Source organism: Bos mutus, chromosome 7, assembly GCF_027580195.1.
Source record: "Bos mutus isolate GX-2022 chromosome 7, NWIPB_WYAK_1.1, whole genome shotgun sequence".
Classification (NCBI taxonomy): domain Eukaryota; kingdom Metazoa; phylum Chordata; class Mammalia; order Artiodactyla; family Bovidae; genus Bos; species Bos mutus.
The window spans coordinates 59,492,182-59,510,810 of NC_091623.1; the positions used below are offsets into that span (position 1 = coordinate 59,492,182).

At 56.0% G+C, this 18,629-nt stretch overlaps 1 protein-coding gene across 2 annotated transcripts; it reads right to left on the minus strand.

Annotated features, from left to right (window-relative positions):
• Positions 1 to 772: 772 nt before the first annotated feature.
• HDGFL2 (HDGF like 2) lies at positions 773 to 18,067 on the minus strand. 2 transcript variants are annotated; one of them, XM_070373899.1, is made up of 16 exons: positions 17,889 to 18,067; positions 15,415 to 15,491; positions 15,183 to 15,321; positions 8,832 to 9,023; positions 6,957 to 7,073; positions 6,778 to 6,849; positions 5,743 to 5,905; positions 5,523 to 5,598; positions 5,055 to 5,364; positions 3,974 to 4,077; positions 3,322 to 3,395; positions 3,116 to 3,186; positions 2,681 to 2,782; positions 2,279 to 2,492; positions 1,414 to 1,546; positions 773 to 1,096 (listed from the first exon to the last, which is right to left on the minus strand). In XM_070373899.1, the coding sequence occupies exons 1-16, from the start codon at positions 17,958 to 17,960 to the stop codon at positions 994 to 996; spliced, it is 2,019 nt and encodes a 672-aa protein (XP_070230000.1). In that variant the 5' UTR covers positions 17,961 to 18,067; the 3' UTR covers positions 773 to 993. The 2 variants fall into 2 exon arrangements, with proteins under 2 accessions (XP_070230000.1, XP_005896036.2); XM_005895974.3 differs by having other exon boundaries at positions 5,743 to 5,908; positions 17,889 to 18,066.
• Between the last annotated feature and the right edge of the window lie 562 nt (positions 18,068 to 18,629).

Consider the following 18,629-nt stretch of genomic DNA (forward strand, 5'->3'; position numbering starts at 1 on the left):
GGGGGTGACGCTGGAAACGGCGGTTCACAGAATCCGAGTTCAGTGACGGTCTCAAGTCCAATCAAACCACAGTGGGGGGTGCCAGGCCCAGAAAGCAGAACCACACCCGGCCTCTAATCCACCAGGACAGAGAGGCTGGGCCACCAGCAGGACACACAACAGAAGCGACTGTTTAAACAACTGCCTGCAGGTGCTTGGTTGGGCAACACACACACACACACACCACACACACACACCACCCACTACCCCCCCTTCCCTGGCCTAGAGAAACACACACACACACACACACACACACCCACTACCCCCTTCCCTGGTCTAGAGAAACACACACACACACACACACCACCCACTAGAGAAACACACACACCACCCACTACCCCCTTCCCTGGTCTACAGAAACACACACACACACACCACCCACTACCCCCTTCCCTGGTCTACAGAAACAAACACACACACACACACACACCACCCACTACCCCCTTCCCTGGTCTAGAGAAGCTCAGAATGGAGGTGCCACTCACCCCACGTCCACAATGAGGCCTGCCCCCCAGGCCTTCGCCCTCCGAATGTCAAGGACAACAGCCCGCAGCACCCCTCCTGGTATTTCGGGAAAGACCTCACTTACCCCATCTCCCTGCCCCTCATCAGCCCTGCAGGGCCATGGGCACCGTCAGAACCAAGTTCATATCCGCAACTAACAGTGACCTTGTGCTTTAAAACCCTCTGTCCCCGGACTGGCCCTTGACCACTACTTAGAAAACAAAGCCAATAAAAGTGACTTTTTTTTCATTATAAAAACCCTTTATAGTCATTTCATGTGGGTTGGAAACCACAGAAATTAGGCAAAAAAAAAAAACCCAGGGGGACAAATACAAACGAACAGCACAGCGTCTCCCCAACAGTTCTCTGCTCTCTGGGCACCAGGAAGGAGCCAGGCTGGCCACTGGGCAGCTGCTCAGGATGGCAGGGCCTGGCCGCAGGCTGCCCGGCTCAGCTCTCCTCCTCATCCAGGGACTCCGAGTCCATCCGCAGCCGTTCTCGGTCTAGCCACTCCTTCCCGGGCCCATCCAGGTTGGGGCCCTCCCTCACGGTGCTGGGGGAGGATGGCAGGGGCAGGGTAAGCAGGACGCCTGTCTGTCTGCCCCCTCCTACAGAGCCCAACTCGCTCCCCTTGCAGCCCCGCCACACACAGGCAGGCACCATTGCTCCCCACGGTGGGCATCAGGAGGAAGCCAGCCCACCCCCAACCCCAAGCCCAGGCTCAGGGCAGCTCTGAATTCAGATGTCCCTCCATGGGGCTGGGGGGTCAGCATGTGGCACAGAAGTCCCTTTGGCCTGGACCCCACTGAGAGTGGCTCAGACTTGGGTGCCATCTCCGGAAATGGACCCTGTGGCTGGGGTGATACTTACTCATTGTGTAACAGGTCTTCGGAGGAGCCACCCCCCAGCCCCTCCTCCGAGTTCTGTACTTGCTCTGGCTCCTTGTCCTCGGTGCTCTCCCCCTTCTGGGACGCAGCCTCGCCGTTCACGGGAGCTGAGAGGTCTGTGGGAGAGAGGCTCATGGGTCACAGCAGGGGGCTACCATCGGGGACCCTGCAACCCTGTCTGAAGAGCATGAGCAACATGCAAACCTCAAGAGCCCTCAACCCGTTTGCGTCTCTGCTTTCACCATTCCACCCCTGAGCCACCAGACACACGGGGACAGCAGGCTGCGTGTGGGTCCTTCTCCAGCCAGCCCCAACCATGCAGCCTAAAGATGGGACGGGCCGGTCAACTAACGGCCGACAACACCAGGAAAAACCCTGCCACGGCCAGATCCAAGAGACACAGGAAAAACACGGCCTCTACTGTTCCTGGGCAGCCTCGGCTCTGTTGACTCCCTGCCAATGCCCACCTGCCAGGCTGCTCCAAACATCTCACCAGGACCACATGACCCCTCTGCTCCTGGAAGACACGCCCTCCTGGCCCAACAGCCACGGCCCTTGCTCCTCTCGGCTCACCTGTGGCCCTCCCTCCTCCTAGACCTCCATGACCGCCTGATCCAGTAACACTCGCACACCTGGCAGCACACACATGGCCTCTCAGACTACCTGACTCTGAGGGTAGCGCCTGTGAGCAGCACAGGGGTGTGTGGCCCAAGCACCGGCCACCTTGTGGACACAGCGAGCCTGCACGGCCAGAGCCAATGGATCATGTCCCCAGGCAGTCTGCAGGGAGCACCGGCCCCTGCTCAGGGCCCTGCCGGCCACCTTGGTCCCTCCCTTGAGCTCCTCACCAGTGCTCGCTTCATCCTCCACCCTCTCTGTGGGGGCCTCCTCTCCAGCCAGCACTTCCTCGGCCTTTTCCGCCTCGGCCCTCTCCTTCTCTGAACCGGTTTTGGTCGCCTTCTGGATGGCCTCGATCTTTGGTCCCAGGACCCGAGACTTGAGCCGGGTGTAGACCTCTGCCGCCTTCTCCATCACCTCCTTGTTAGCCTTGTAGCGGCGGATCTGGCTCACCAAGAGGCCTGTCTCAGGAGGTGCAGCCGCCTCACCCCGGTCCTGAGACCCTCCCTCATCACCACCACCCCTGGCGGTGCCTCCCATGAGCACGGCTTCCTCCTCGCTGACCACAGGCAGCCCAGCTCCCAGAGCAGGCCCATGCCCCCAGCCCCTTCGATCCCTTGGCCCTGCCATACCTTTTTCAAAGTGGCCACAACATCCGTGTTCTTCTGAAGGATCTGTGAGGTCACCTGCAGGGTCCCTAGTTCCTCCAAGGCATTCAGACACCTCTTCACATCCTGCAGGCGAAGAGAGCAGTCAGCAGCGTCAGCATCTAGTTGAGGGGGCTCTTGGGGCCCAAGAGGGTGGGGAGGGAGACCCTGGGGCTCCCCCTCTGGGGGAGGGCCAAGTTACAGGAAGCCCAGGACAGTGGGAAGGACCAGGACTCACGTGGCACCACCTGGTGGAGGTGCAGAGAACTACGCCAAATAGGCCAGGCTGGCCCTCATCTGGGGGGCACCCACCCTGGGTAGCCTGGTTTTGCCTCAGGGTTCTGAGACCTCTCAGGAAGCTCCAGCAGTCAGAGGATGGGGGACCTAGCCGTGACCTCTGTACCCCAAGGAAGGTCTCACCGGATTGTCAACCTTCAGGGCGAACTTGATCTCGCTGTGCAGCTTCTGTAGCTTCTCCTCCACGGAGGGCTCTGCAGGTAGGAGAGCAGGCAGCGCTGGGCCTGAGTAGAGTCTCCGCTGACAGGAGCCACTTGCTCTTCCAGGGCCGCCCCTCGTCCCTCCCGAAGACCCCAGGCTGCAGCCAGCGCTGTGCAGCCCCTCCTCACCTTTCTTCTTCTCAACCTTCCGGTCTGGCGGGAACCCTTCTGACCGCTTCCGGGTCCGCTCCACTTTCACAGGCCTGTGGAGAATCAGCCATGCCTTTAGCGGGCCCCTGATCCATGTCCCCGCCAGGGACCAGGGCACACCCGATCCAGTTGAGGGCAGCACCCGAGGGGACCAGAGAGAGCAATCCTTCCTCCAGGAAGCAGATAACATTTCTTTTTTCAACAGGTGACTAACGGTCAGAGGCTAGTTACATAAACCCCAGCACATGAGTTACTAGAGGCTCTGATGTGACACTAGGAAATGGCAGCAGACACATTACTGCAGCTCCAATTCCACGTCCTGCTCGGCGGTCTGGGCCGGGTCATCCTCTGCTGGCTGATCTTGGCATTGTGGGATAGGAGCAGCCTCTGTGGCCCCCACCCATCAGATGCCAGGAGCCCCCCAGTGTGACAACCACAGGTGCCCCAGATACAGCTTGCTGACCCGGGGATAGGGTCACCCAGGGGAAGGCTCCTGCACAACCTGATGGGGTCCTGAGAACCAGATACTTCAACTGCTGCAGTCTCCAAGACTGACTGTGGACCCCAGGGCCCTCCCCTGAGTTGTGGGGACCAGAGGAGCCTTGGGGGGGGGGGCAGCATGGCACCAGACCTGGCGCGTGGCTTTTCCTCAGAACGCCCCCTCTTCTCCTTCTGGCTGGGTCTCCTCGCAGGCTCTGTACTCTGTGGCTGCAGCTTCTTAGCTGATTTCTTCACCTGCAGCAACCAGGGAACGAAAGGGGCTGGAGCAGCAGGCAAAGGGACTCCAAGCCGTACCCTTACAGATACAATTCATCACACCCTGCCACCATCTCCACCTGGATGGGAGCTGCTAGACCAGGTGGAATGGACCTTGTGTCCAGCCCATCCCCATGCAGAAGCTTCTCAGCCCTGAAAAGACTACCCAGCAGTGGGGGGCCCCACTGCATTCCTCTGGCTGAGCAGGACACTTCCTATGCCAGGGCACATGCCCCCCCCCACTTTGTGACAGAGTGGTGGGGAGAGAACAGGGCATTGTTCCCCTCCACTGTCCCTAGAGGGGGTTCCTAGGCTCACACCAAAAGGCAGTGGGCCCGGGAGCTCTGATTCCTGGGCTCAGGCTGGCCTGTGAGAGCCATGAGGCAGGGAGCTGACAGTCACAAGAGGCCTCATTGCTCTCTCACCCACCCACAAGCCATCCCCCAACTCGGCAGCCAGAGGGCACCTGTGCGCACCCACCCCATCTCTGCTCAGTCTTCCAGGGCTCCCACATAAACAACCAAGTCCTCCAGAGGGCTACCAGGCCCTGCGTGAGCTGCCCCATCCCCTGGCTGCCCTCCCTCTCTCTCCCTGGCTCACTCTGCTCCAGACACACGGGTCTCACTGTCCCTCCAGCACACCAGGTGCAGTCCTGCCCCAGGGCCTTTGCATGTGCTGTGCCTCTCTGCCTGAAAGCCCCTCCCCCAAGTGAGAGACCCTTCCCATATCTCTCACTTCACTCACCTCCTTACTTAATGTCAGCTGCCCACCTGCAGCCCACGAGGTCCATCCTATTTGAGATGGAAGCCCTGTCGCCCCAATTGTCACTCTGCCCGCCCCTCAAGGCACTGACCCCTCCGGTGTCAGCTCATCAGCAGGGGGTTCCTGCATTTCCGGGCCGGCCTTTGCTGCCCCGTCTCTGGTCCCGGCGCTCAGCCGGTGCTACACAGACATACCTCTCTGTCCAACTCGGCCTCGGGCTCCGAGTCGGAGGACGACTGCGGGCCCCGACCCCGGCCCTTGCGGCCACGCTTCTTGACCGGCTCGTCGTCGTCCTTGAGCTCGTCGCCGCTGCTGCCCGCGCTGCCCCCAGGCACCGCCTCCCCACGCTCGCGCTCGCGCCGCCGCTCCTTCTCCTCCTTCTCCTGCTCTCTCAGCCGCCGCAGCTCCTCTTCCTGTTCCCGGCGCCGACGCGCCTCCAGCTCGCGCCGCCGCTCCTCGTCCCGGCGCTTCCACTCGCTGATGCGGTCCACCTCGTCGCTGTCGCTGAGGGCGCGGGCCAGTGAGCACGCCATCATGGGGCCTCAAGCCACACCCGCCCGCCGCCTGCGCCCCCCCCCGGGGCCCTGCACCCACCTAGTGCTCTCTATCCCGGGCCCCGCACCCACCCGCCGCCTGCGCCCCTGCCAAGTCCCTGCACCCACCTGTCGCTGCTGGAGCTGGTGGGCGGCCGCTCAGGCTTAGGTTTCCGCCCGCGGGGCTTGGGCGGAGGTTTCTCGGCTGCAGAAGAAAAGAGGGGTAAGCTCGCCCGCATCTGGGGCGGGAGGTTCATCTCTTGGAGGGCCTCTCCCAGCCCCACCCAGCCCCACCAGGCCAGACCCAGACCCAGGCCCAGGCCCCGCGCGGCACCCCCAGCAAACCCACCTGGCTTCCGGCCCCGCGGAGGCTTCTTGACTGACACTTCCGAGTCCGAGGAGGAAGAGGAGGAGGAGGCGGAGGACGATGACGGCGACCTCACTGGTGGCACTGGCTCAGCCTTGGCCGCGTCCGATTCTGCTTTGGAGTCCGAGTCTGATGCAGACGGCGCCTTCTGGAGGAGGCCGGGCAGGGTGAGAGTTGCGGGGAGGGGGGTGCACCCCTCCCCCAAATGGAGACCTTTCCTTCTGGCCCAGAACCAGGAAGCCCAGGCAGCGCGATTCACCCGGTGAGGATGTCAGAACCCCCCTGGACCACCCCCCTCCTCTGCAGGAGACACAGTGATTGAGACATGCTGACACACACAGGTACATGCACACACAGCCCACGCTCACACACTGACACACACACTTGTACAGACACACAACGTACTTGTACACATGCAGACAGGACACATGCTTTCACACACGTATGCATATTGTACATGTAAAACAACACACTCCAACATACACGCACACACTATATCATGTCCACACACGTACACACACACACTGGTACATGTGCACACCCATACACCATGCTTATATACACATGCTTGTACACACACAGGCCCTTGCACATGTGAGAACACAAACTGCTACATACACACTCATGCACACACCATACCCATGTACACATATTCAGGCACACACACACACACATTCTCCCTCCTCTCTCTCTCTCTCGGGGCCCCTAATAGCACCCTGGCTGGTCCCTTCCGACCCTAGCATCTCGTTTCCCAAATGGGCTTCTAAGTCCCTCTCCAGGGAGCAGAGTAGCCTCCTCCGGGGAGGTGCTCTGTGCACACTGTGCTTGGAAACCAGAGCAAAGCTAGGAGTGAAGGCAGATGTCAGTGGGCTCTGGGGTCACCCTGGGGCTATGGCCTCCTCTCCTCCAAAATCAGACCACCCCTAACAGAGGGCCGTGGCTGCTGACCATGGAGAGATGTGCAAGGAACTTTCCCAGGCCACCATGTGGGAAGGAAACCAAACCAAACCTCTGTACCTTTTTCTTCCGTCCTGGAAGGGGGCCCCGCCGTGGGGCCCGGACAACAGCTTTCTTCTCAGGGGTGAAGTCCTGGGTGGAGAGGAGGGAGCTGGACATGGGGCCCACAGGCAGCAGGCCCACACGCGGCCCCGCCCGAGCATCCCTCCCCTGTGCTCTCGCTCTAGCCACCTGCTCACCTGGTCACTGGTCTTCTCTGACTCGGAGGAGCTTTCTGAGTTCTCCTCCTCAGATGGAGACATGCTGGCTTGATCCAGGTCGCTGGAGGCCTTTCGGGTTCGTTTTGAGACCGACATCTAAAAGGGGAGCAGCCCAAATGGATCAGCAACTGAGAAAGGTCTTGTGCTTGATGAAGTACCCACAGCCTAGGAAGCTTTCAGAGGGGGAGGAACCCCTTTGAGAATCTGATAAAAACCAGGTATACTGAACCTAGACATTATGCTCAGTGAGAGAAGCCAGTCACAGAGGACAAATACGACCCGATTCCACTCATGAAAAATTCCTAAAGGACTCAAACACACAGAGACCTGGCAGAAAGACACAGACCATCCCCCTCCCTGCCCCTGCCAACCATGGGGAAAGGAACACCAAAAATGAGCTAGGGTGCTGGGTAACAATGAAAGAGGCTGTCTAAGTGTCTCCCTAGTATGGGGGAAAAGGAACTGTAATAATGACATTCACTTAACGCAAAGATAAAAGCAAAAAATAAAACCTGAATACATGTTAACCTACAAATTCTGGTTTCTCTCTAAGGGGTAGGATGGGAGGAGAACATTTGACGTATTTCTGTTAACTCCTCCAACAACTGTCAACAGAAACAACTGAGACTTGTAAAAAACAGTGCCACGCGGAGAAGCCAAAGGTCCAATACTCTTAACAATACGTTGGTCAGAATTCATCCATATCAGAGATTACTTCTCAACCACTGAAAACTGAACCTTCAAGTAATAGTTAAGGACAAGGAAATGATTGTCTATTAGGTGGAAAACCAGCAAGACACATACTGTGTGCATGATTGCCAGTCTGTGCTTTACACACACACACACACACACACACACACACACACTTGATCACACTCGAGAGCGCACAGAAACACAGCAGAATGCTTCCAGTCCTTTGGCACAAAAACCCCCTCAGAGAATTTGGGTGTTTTTCACTCACTGCTTTATGCTTTTCATACCTTTTAATTTATCTACAATGATCATGGTTTATTATTATAACTGGAACCAAATATTTTTTTAAAAATCATAAAAAAGGGCCTTCCCTGGCAGTCCAGTGGTTAAGACTCTGCACTTCCACCGCAGGAGGCACGGGTTTGATCCCTGGTTGCAGAACTAAGATCCCACATGCCATGTGGCAAGGGCAATAAATAAATAAAAGAATGCCTCCCTCCATCAAAAGAATTTGCTGTTAGATCCTAATCCTTTCACTCTGCACCCGAATACTCAGAAGCAGTCACAAGGCAGAGGAAGGGGTTGGGAGGAAGCAGGAGAGAGAATACATCCAAAAGAATTTCAAACTCACGTCCATGCAAAACTTGTACATGAATGAATGTTCACAGCTGTGTTATCTGTGATGGTTCCCCCATTGGAAACATCCCAAATGGCCAGAAACAGATGATGGATAAACAAATGTGGTCCCTCCACACCTGGGAGCATCTCTCAGCCATGCAAAGGAGAGAAGCCCTGGCATTCGTTACCATGTGGATGGACTCTTAGAACACAATGCTCAGTGAGAGAAGCAGACACAGGACACACAGGGTGTGATTCCACTGATGGAAACGTCCAGAACAGGCAGATCCACAGACAGACACAGTGGGGTCGTGGTTACTAGGGGCTGTGGGTAGGGACATGGGGGACTGCCAAAGGGGATGGGCTTTCTTTTGGGGGTGATGGAAACTTCTGGAACTGACAGAGGTGACGCTGGCACAACTTTGTGAATGTACTAAAAACCACAAGAAGGAAAGGCCGGGGAGGGAGAGTAGGCGGCCAGATGGGGCCTCTGAGGAAGAGGAAGGGCCCAGCCCCCACAGGACAGGCATGCCCCGTCCCTACCTTCAAGGCCACAGCCTTCCGCTTGAGGCCGCTGTTGTCGCTGCTCTTGTCAGAGTCAGAGTCGCTCTCCATCCTGTCACCGGTGGCTGCAGCGGTCACAGCTGTGACGGCCATGACCCCCCGGTCCTCATCATCCTCGCTGCCACCTGCCCTGTCTGCTTCAGCGGCCTCGCTGTCGGAGGAGCTCACCGGCTGGGGAGTGGGGGACAGAGACAGCAGGTCACCACAGAGCTTGTCGCACAGATACACCCACAGGCCGGGTCTCGAGTATCAGGATCCGGTCTGCTTGCTCTCCAAACGAGGGAACTGAGGCCCAGGGAGCTCCAAGGGCTAAGGCAGAGGGCGAGATGGACCCATGAGTGCTGGGCACTGCGGGATCTGAGGGCAAACCCTGGGCCAGTGACTTAAGCCTCTGGGCCTCAGTTCCCACATCTGAGCCGTGGGGACAAGACTGCTTTGGTCTCACAGGGCTGTGGTCGGGTGAGACAGAGTGGCGTACTTAGGCCAATGCCCAGACTGGTAGGAGGTCCATGGAGGTCTGACTTTTGTAAAAAGTATTATTATTCCAAGTACTGATGAGGAGGAGGCCGACCTAGGACAGGACCTCTGAGTGTGAACTTCAAGGCACTCCTATTTCTGTTTTACCCAAAACATCAGTTCAGGCAGTAACAGCCAAGGAAACAGCAAACACAGCCAGCACTGCCCCTATGCTCACTGAGTGCTGGGCTCGTCTGTGAGCAGAGGCCAGGTGCCAGGCACTGTGCCAGGTGGATGGTACCACCCAGAGAACAGGGTGTGGGCCCTGCCCCCGGGGAGCTTACAATCCAGTGGGAGACCAGCCATGGCCATTTCAAGAGACCCTTTCAACACTGCTGGTGGGAATGTAAACTGGTGCAGCCCACTATGGGAAACAGTAAGGAGGATCCTCAAAAAAACTAAAAATAGAGTTGCCATATGATCTAGCAATCCCACTCCTGGGCTTATATCAAGAGGAAATTATAATTCGAAAATATACATGTGCCCCAATGTTCACTGCAGCACTATTCACAACAATAACCAAGACGTGGAAAACAACCTGTCCATTGACAGATGAGTGGATAACCATGTGGCATATGTATACAAAGGAATACTACTGAGCCATAAAAAGAAGGAAATAATGCTATTTGCAGCAAGATGGATAAACCTAGAGATGATCACACTAAGTGAAGCAAGTCAGGAAAAAAAGACAAGTACTGTATGATATTGCTTATATGTGAAATCCATAAAATGGTGCAAAGGAACTTATTTATAAAAGAGAAATATAATCACAGATGTTAAAAATGGACTTATGATAATCATGGGGGAGGGGAAGAGGAGGGATAAATTGGAAGACTGTGACTGACATGTACACACTGCTATATATAAAAGAGGCAACTAATGAAGGCCTACTGCACAGCACAGCGAACTCTACACAACACTCTATAATGACTTACACGGGAAAAGAATCTAAAAGAGGAGATACATGTGTATGTATAACCGATTCACTTTTCTGTACGCCTGAAACACAACACTGTGAGTCAAATATACTCCAATAAAAACTTTTTTAAAATAATGAAATATAACACAAATGAACACACCTATGAAACAGAAACAGACTCACAGGCATAGAGAACAGGCTTGTTTGTCCAGGGGTGGGGGGATGAGAGAGGATTGGGAGGCTGGGATTACAGATGCAAACTACTATATATAGAATGGATTAATAACAAGGTCTTACTGGACTTCCCTGGCAATCCAGTGGTTAGGACTCCATGCTTCCCCTGCAGGGGTCATGGGTTCAATCCCTGGTCAGGGATCTAAGATCCCACATGCCTCAAACAAAACAGCATACCAACAACAATAAGGTCCTACTGTATAGCACAGGCATGAATGAAGCGCTCCTTAGGAACCAAAGAGGAGGGTGTGGCTGGGGTGCAGGGAAGAGAAGAAAGTGGCAGGAGAGGGGGCTTCCCTGGTGCTCCAGTGGCTAAGACTCCGAGCTCCCAATGCAGGGGGCCCAGGCTCGATCCCTGGTCAGGCAACTAGCCCCATATGCAACAACTAAAGATCCCACATGCCAAAATGCAGATTGAAGATCCCATGTGTGGCAACTAAGACCCAATGCAGCCAAATAAGTATTACAAAAAAAAAAAAAAGAACATTGGGGGAAAAAACTAAAAAAGGCCACATTTCCTCAGTGTCATTACAGTCAGGGGCCACGCTAGTTGAGAAAAAAGCAAGGAGTGAAAGAGTCTGAGGGTGTGTGTGTGTGGTGGAGGCTCCAGGGTGATGGGAAACACCATAGAAGCTAGGAGTTGGAGCCAGAAGCAGTGAGGGTGTGCAGCTGGGTGGCCAGAGGAAGGTGGAGGGCCCAGGTCAGGGCTGGACAGAGGCTGGTCAGTCTCCGGGCCTGCCTGCCTTGCCAGGACCCCACCCACCTTGCACTGGCCAGAAAAGCATTTCAGCCTAGGAGACGTGAGGCCTGGGTTTGAGTCCCAGCACAGCACGAACCGGCTAGTGGGACAGGTCCCTTCACCTCCTCTTCTGCCAGGTCACAAAGAGGTATCAACTGGGATCCTAGGTCAGTGGTTCTCAGCCAGGGGTGATTCTATCCCCTGGGGGGCATCTAGCAAGGTCTAGAGACATTCAGATTATCAAGATGGGGGGGGGTCCCTAGCATCAAGTGGATGGGACCAGAGATGCTGCTCCATAGCCCACAGTACCCAGGATGCCCCACAGGGTGACCGGCTGCAAAAGTGTAAAAGCCCCTGGTCCCAGTCTCACATTCTAGCTAGGTCCCTCTGGGCAGTCAAGTGAATGCTCCAGGCTTCAGTGTGCTCAGCTGTAAAGTGCAGAAAAGGCTGCCAACCTCCCACCCCCACAGCCCACCTCAGCTGGGACACAGCTAGAACCACTCTGAGACACTGTTTCCTACTTCCTGGCTTGGCGGGGGGACGTGGGAACAGGTCCAGCCGCACGCTCCTGCTGGGAGCACACCAAGTGAAGGCTATCAAAAAGAATGAAGCTGTTCTCTGCATGACAAGGGGGACCAGTCGTGGGGAATAAAGCCAAGTGGAGCATTCAGTTCAGTTCAGTTGCTCAGTCATGTCCAACTCTTTGGGACCCCATGAATCGCAGCACGTCAGGCCTCCCTGTCCATCACCAACTCCTGGAGTTCACTCAGTCTCACGTCCATCGAGTCAGTGATGCCATCCAGCCATCTCATCCTCTGTCGTCCCCTTCTCCTCTTGCCCCCAATCCCTCCCAGCATCAAAGTCTTTTCCAATGAGTCAACTCTTCGCATGAGGTGGCCAAAGTACTGGAGTTTCAGCTTTAGCATAATTCCGTCCAAAGAAATCCCAGGGCTGATCTCCTTCAGAATGGACTGGTTGGATCTCCTTGCAGTCCAAGGGACTCTCAAGAGTCTTCTCCAACACCATAGTTCAAAAGCATCAATTCTTCGGCACTCAGCCTTCTTCACAGTCCAACTCTCACATCCATACATGACCACAGGAAAAACCATAGCCTTGACTAGATGGACCTTTGTTGGCAAAGTAATGTCTCTGCTTTTGAATATGCTATCTAGGTTGGTCATAACTTTCCTTCCAAGGAGTGAGCGTCTTTTAATCTCATGGCTGCAGTCACCATCTGTAGTGATTTTGGAGCCCAGAAAAATAAAGTCTGACACTGTTTCCACTGTTTCCCCATCTATTTCCCATGAAGTGGTGGGACCGGATGCCATGATCTTCGTTTTCTGAATGTTGAGCTTTAAGCTAACTTTTTCACTCTCCTCTTTCATCAAGAGGCTTTTGAGTTCCTCTTCACTTTCTGCATAAGGGTGGTGTCATCTGCATATCTGAGGTTATTGATATTTCTCCCGGCAATCTTGATTCCAGCTTGTGCTTCTTCCAGTCCAGTGTTTCTCATGATGTACTCTGCATAGAAGTTAAATAAGCAGGGTGACAATATACAGCCTTGACATACTCCTTTTCCTATTTGCAACCAGTCTGTTGTTCCACGTCCAGTTCTAACTGTTGCTTCCTGACCTGCATACAGATTTCTCAAGAGGCAGGTCAGGTGGTCTGGTATTCCATCTCTTTCAGAATTTTCCACAGTTGATTGTGATCCACAGAGTCAAAGGCTTTGGCATAGTCAATAAAGCAGAAATAGATGTTTTTCTGGAACTCTCTTGCTTTTTCCATGAGGGTTTCCAAAAAGGCAGCTATGCAGGGTGTTAAGTGAACAGAGAATTTTCGAAGGAAACACAAGACACTGGAGGCTTGGGCTACCTTAAGAAGAAAGGGAGACAGAGCGGCCGCCCTTTTGCACTTTTCAGTCTTGTACAGGAGTCTGTACTCCCACCTGAAATGTAAAAATAAACTAAAAACATATAGGATGAAAAGACAGACTGCTGGGGCACCCTCAAAAAGCAGCACTTTCAGAAGACTGCTGTGGATGGGCCCCGGGAGAAGTGACAATGAGGGAGGCGAAATGCCTCGAGGTGCCCAGGCCTCAGCCCTAAATCACCACACCTAAACCTCTCGGGGTGGGGCCCTAGGATCCATGTTTTGAAACCAATGTTTGCTTTGGAAGCACTGACAGGTCCGAGAACCAGACAGCAGTAGTATGTTACAGCAACTTCTCAACTTGGGGAGTCTGTGCGGAGATGACCGAGTATCAGAGCCACACTGTTTTCGAGTTTCATTTCCTCGAGGGCAGGCATCAATCTATTCTGTACTTTACAGGCTGTGGGTGTATAATAAATACTAAACGGTGCGATGATTCACCAGGAGGCGAGAAGCTTAAGACAAGACGAACTAGAACTTGGGTTGGGGCCAGAAAAGGATCTTGTCAACTACCTTAAAGGATGTCCAATCCCTTTACCCAAGTTGGGAACGTGCAAAGCCCGGAGAAAGGCTGGCACCAACACAAGGGGAACATCCATCTCCCAGACTCTTCGCAGGAGGCGCAAGTAAGACAGCACACACATGCAGGAAGGGTGGGCCTGCCAAACCTTCAGCAGAGGAGAGATCCGCTGAATGGACTCCTGAGCTCTGGACAGTGAGCTCCCAGAAGACAGGAGGTGTGTTGGTTTCACCTGGGATTCCTGATCCCCAGCCTAGTGCGTGGCCCTCACGCCCCAGGGGTCTGTCTATACAAGAGGGCGGGCCAGGTTGGTGGGTGGACAGAGCCACAGGAGAGGTGCATGAAGACCATCTCGAGACCTTGTGTTCTCAAGCAGGACCAGATGCTGCAGAGCTACACAGACCTTCATTCACAGAAACCAGAAAGATCCTCTGACTCCCGTTTCCCTGCCCACAGACCACGCCGAATGTCCATTTCTTCCCTAACAGCTGAGCTCTGAGCCCTGCAGTCAATTTGCTTAGTCTCTCGGCCAACCTGCAGCCCACAACTCCTGAGGCCAGGCCACCCTGACACCCCCTCTGCATCACAACCCCAAACACCCAGAGCGAGGCACCCATCCCCCACTTCATCCTCAGCTTCCCATGGCTTTTTTTTGTTTTTTTTTGAACAAGTTTAACTTCAGCTTCTCTAAATTCCCTTTTTCCCCTGAATGTTCAGATGGTAATCTGGCACTCAGATGTTGTCTCTGTGACTCTTAGGGTTTCTTTCCCACCTCAGCAAGTGTTCTCATTACACCATGTCTGAAAACCTGGCAGTAAGGGGGGAAGGAAACGGTGTTATTGAAAGAAAAATATTTTTTTCCTTAGAAAACAAAAGGTTTCTTAGGAGCTCTCACAACACTGCTATACATTCAGGTTAATTCTAGAGCTGTGGGTCTGGGGGGAAGCAGGGTGGGACCCTGCACCCCTCCACCTGACTCAGGGGACAGTTGGCAAGGCATGCAGATATGTTTGGTTGGCACAACTGGGTAAAGGAGAAGCTACTGGCATCAAGAGGGTGACGGGCTGTGGAGGCATCCCCCTCCCCAACAGTACCCAGGGCAGCCCCCTCCTACAGAAAGCGACTGGGCCCCCAAATGTCAGCGGTGCCCAGTGGGAGGAGCCCTGGTCCAGAGGCCGCTCCTTTTTGATGGGACAAGCTAAGACGACCTCTGGTCCCCCATGCGTGAGTGCCCGCTGCCCTCTCCTGCACGGACTCACCAGAGGCGCGCTAAGACCACCTCTGGTTCCAGGTGCGTGCGCCTGCAGCCTCCCCTGCCCCGACTCACCAGAGGTGCGCTAAGACAACCTCTCTTCCCCGGTGCACCTGTGCCCGCCCCCGCCCCCGCCCCGACTCACCAAAGGCGCGCTAAGACCACCTCTGTTTCCGGGTGCGCCCGCGTGCCCACCACCTCCCCAGGCAAGGACTCACTAGAGGTGCGCTGTAGCTGGCGTGGGGGTTGTTCTGGATCTCCCACAGGCCCTCATTGAAGCCTTTCCTCTTGTTGGGCTTCCCGTACTTGTCTTTACACTTGTCGTAGGGGAACAGGTCCTTGGGTCCCAGGAAGGCTCTGGAGAAAGGAAACGCAGGGCCGGGCCCTGTGAGCCAGGCCACCTTGGAGGCACCAGGTGGCAAGAAGCCGCCCCCAGCGGGGGACACTTACGTTTCGTGTGTACCAAAGAAGAAGATGGGGTACTTGTTGGGTGGGGGCTTCACGGCACCGTCGGCGATGTCATCGATCTGTAGGAAGAGGCCAGTGAGGGGCCTGCTAGGGGGTTGGGAGCTGTTTCATCCAGTGACCCAGGAAACCCGTAAGAAATCGGCTGTTACTTGGAGAGAAGCATGATGGGTGGAGGGGCCCTTTCAGGGAGGAAGACGCATCACCTTCTAATTAGGCCTCTGCCTTCTTCTGAGCAGCGCTTCCCACCCCCCAACCACTGCATACCTGTGTCGTCGTCGTCCCCCCGCCCCCCCCCCCCCCCCCCCCGCTTTCCCCAAGGTAGGTGTTTCACCTGGGCAAAACCAAAAGCTCTAAGCAGCCAGGAGGTGGGGCCAAGCCCTGCTTCTGTGAACTCCCAGGACCCTCCCACGGGACCCCCTCCCGCAAAGAGGCGATCGGTGATCCGGCTCCCAGAGGCTGCAGCTGGCAGCTCCAAGGAGGCAGAGGGTGGGGGGTGGGCTGCAGGAGACAGGCCCCGAGCATCCAGGAAGTCCCACCCTCTCCCTGCAGGCCCATGGGCTCCAGCAGTTGTCAGTCATCTCCCCACAGGAGGCTAGCAGCCCCTTCCCTTCCAATCAGGTGCTTGGAAGCTCTCTGGGCTTCGAGAGCTAGCAGAGGCGGGAGGGGGCAGAGGAGAGGGAGAAGCTGGTACTCTGGGAGGAAGGGAAGTGTCGGTAAAGTTTCATCACTCTGGTGCCCCCAAGAAAGTAAGCCCCAGCAAATCAGGTTAGAATGGGTTCTCTGGTCCTCAATAATTCCTTCCTGTCCTCTTCACAGTCTGGGGGCAGTTGGAACCTTCCCTGTCCTCTACCCCAAACGTCCTTCCTCAGTTCTCTGGGCTACTCTTCAAAGTCCTTGGGGCCCAGATGTCCATCGCAAGCATCACCAAACTGCATCACCCTGAAGACCAGCTGGCCAGGGCTTCCAGGCCTGCTTCTGCTCTGACCTCACCCAGGACCTGCCTCTGAGCCTGAAGCCCAGACATCCTGGCAGCAGCACCACCAGCTGTGGACCACTCTCAGCGCTGCCTGGTTAGTGGTCCTTGAGCCCACTCTTGGCATCTTATGGTGGCCTCTCTGCAAACCCCCAGCCCTGGGCAATGCCCTTCTGCTTACTTCCACCCAGAGGCAGGCAGAGTTTGGCAGGGAGCAAGGCTGGAGTCTCCAGGCATCCCAGAGTATCTCCCAGGCCACTCCTGAGCTCCTCCTGTTCCTGACGAAACTTCAGCTTCATCCTTCACCTGCTTCCCCCTCCAAACTCCTTCAGTCCTACAGTGCATATTCCACCAACTCCGGTCCTGGGGTGACTTTGACTCGGGGATGACAACCACCTCTGGACCTCTCCTCCACACCGGGCTGCCCCACACACAGTGCCTGAAACTTCACTCTGGAAATCTGGGACTCCTGCCCAAGACTCCGTCAGACCTGGGCCCTTCGAATCACCTCTGGATATCAGCTTCCTCCAAAGGGGATCCCCAGAATCCTCTCGGCCCAACCCCCTCCTCTAGCACTCTCCTTCCAGCCTGAGTACCAGAGGCTGGTCTCTGATTCAGGCCTCTCTCTATCCCAAGCCCTCCTCCCCACCCCGTACCCCCTACTCCATGCCCCAAACAGACTCCTCCACCAGGGTCTGGCAGGGGTTTCCTCCCAGGGCACAAGTGCCGAGGTCCCCCAAACAAGTCTTACTCCAATCTCTGGTCTCTGATGCCTCATATTTTCAAATCAAGTCCCCCACAGCTCCAGCGACTTTGTAAACACAAGCCCCCAACCCTATCTCCAAGCACCAGGCCTCCTGAGCACGTCTCAACCTTGACCTTCAGCTCTTCTCCCTTACTGGAACCCTTATCCCTAGACCCCTTCACACATTTCTCCAGGAGCCCCCTCAGAACTTGGCTTCTTGTTGTCCCCTCAAAGATATCCTTCTCTCTGGGATACCTCCTTCCTTTAGTTTGGGCTCTCTCCTCAAATCCCAAATTCCTCAGCTCCCTTCACCGCCTTCAAACTTGAACTCTGGTCCGTCAGCCCCAGGTCCCTCAACAACCATGTCCCTAGGCTCTGGGACCCCAAGAGCGAGTACCCCAGGTTCAGGACACTCCACATCCCCGGAGCTAGGGTTCCTCAGGCCCAAGTTCCCCCCACAGCCCAAGCGGGCGAATTCTTCCAAGTCCAGGACGCTCACACCTCCGAGCTCAGGTTCGCCCACAACCACTGCGCAAGGGTCCTACAGGCTGGGGACCCCCACACCTCGAGGCAAGCGGATCCCCCAGGCTCAGGTCCCCCCAAACTCCGGGCGCGCGGGTTCCTCAGGCCCAGAGCCCCCCAGACCTCCAGTGTGCAAGTCTTTCAGGCCGTGGCCCCTACTGCCCCACCCCCCACCCCCACTCTCCGTCGACTGGCCCATATCCCTCGCGGCCTCACCCGGGCCGGCCAGTGCGGGTAGCCCTTCATCTTGGCGAACACCAGGTCCCCGGGCTTGAAGGCGTGCGGCATACTGGCGGCGGGAGGCCCAGGCCGCGGAAAGCGGCAGCAGCGGCAGCGGCTGCGGCTGAGGCGGCGGCAGCGGGAGGCAAAGCCGGGGGCGGGAGCAGGGCGTCGAGGGGGCGGGGGCGGTGGCCGGGGTAGCGGGTCGGAGCGTGTTTATTGGCCAGCGCCCCGCAGGAAGTCCCGCCTTCCAGTCGTCACGGGCGGGCGACGACGTCGCTCAGAACCACGTGCGGGGATAGAGGCACAACGGGACCAATGAGAAGAGGGGTTGGAGCAGAGCAAGTTAACGGGATTGGATAACGGGTAGATCCAAGGGGGCGTGACCAAGATGCCTAATGGGTGGGGAAGGAGGTTATGGGAGGTGAAAGAGGAAAGGTGGGTGGAGGGAAACAGAGGCTCTCAAAGAGTGAAGAGGCGGGCAGCCAGGGCAGAGGGGCGGGCCATAGACCGCCATGGGAGGCGGGACCTTAAGTAGGAAACATGCCATTGGATAGTACAGGAAAGAAGACCCAATCACTGTAGGGGGCGCGTCGTTGATAGCCTCCCGCGCCTCTGAGGGGGGACAGAATATGGAGTTAAAGGCCATTGGGTACCAAAAGAAAAGCGGCTCAAGGTAGAGAGCGCGCATTGGCTATCACAGGAGGAAGGGCTTAAGCGGTTGTCTGCCATTGGATA

Coding starts and splice junctions, on each gene's coding strand:
- HDGFL2 (XM_005895974.3), bottom strand. CDS start 17,960: ATGCCGCACGCCTTCAAGCCCGGGGACCTGGTGTTCGCCAAGATGAAG. Junction 9,024..15,182: donor CCAGCTACAGCGCACCTCTA/GTGAGTCCTTGC, acceptor CCCACTCCCCAG/CCGGTGAGCTCCTCCGACAG. Junction 3,396..3,973: donor GAGGAAAAGCCACGCGCCAG/GTCTGGTGCCAT, acceptor GATTCTCCACAG/GCCTGTGAAAGTGGAGCGGA.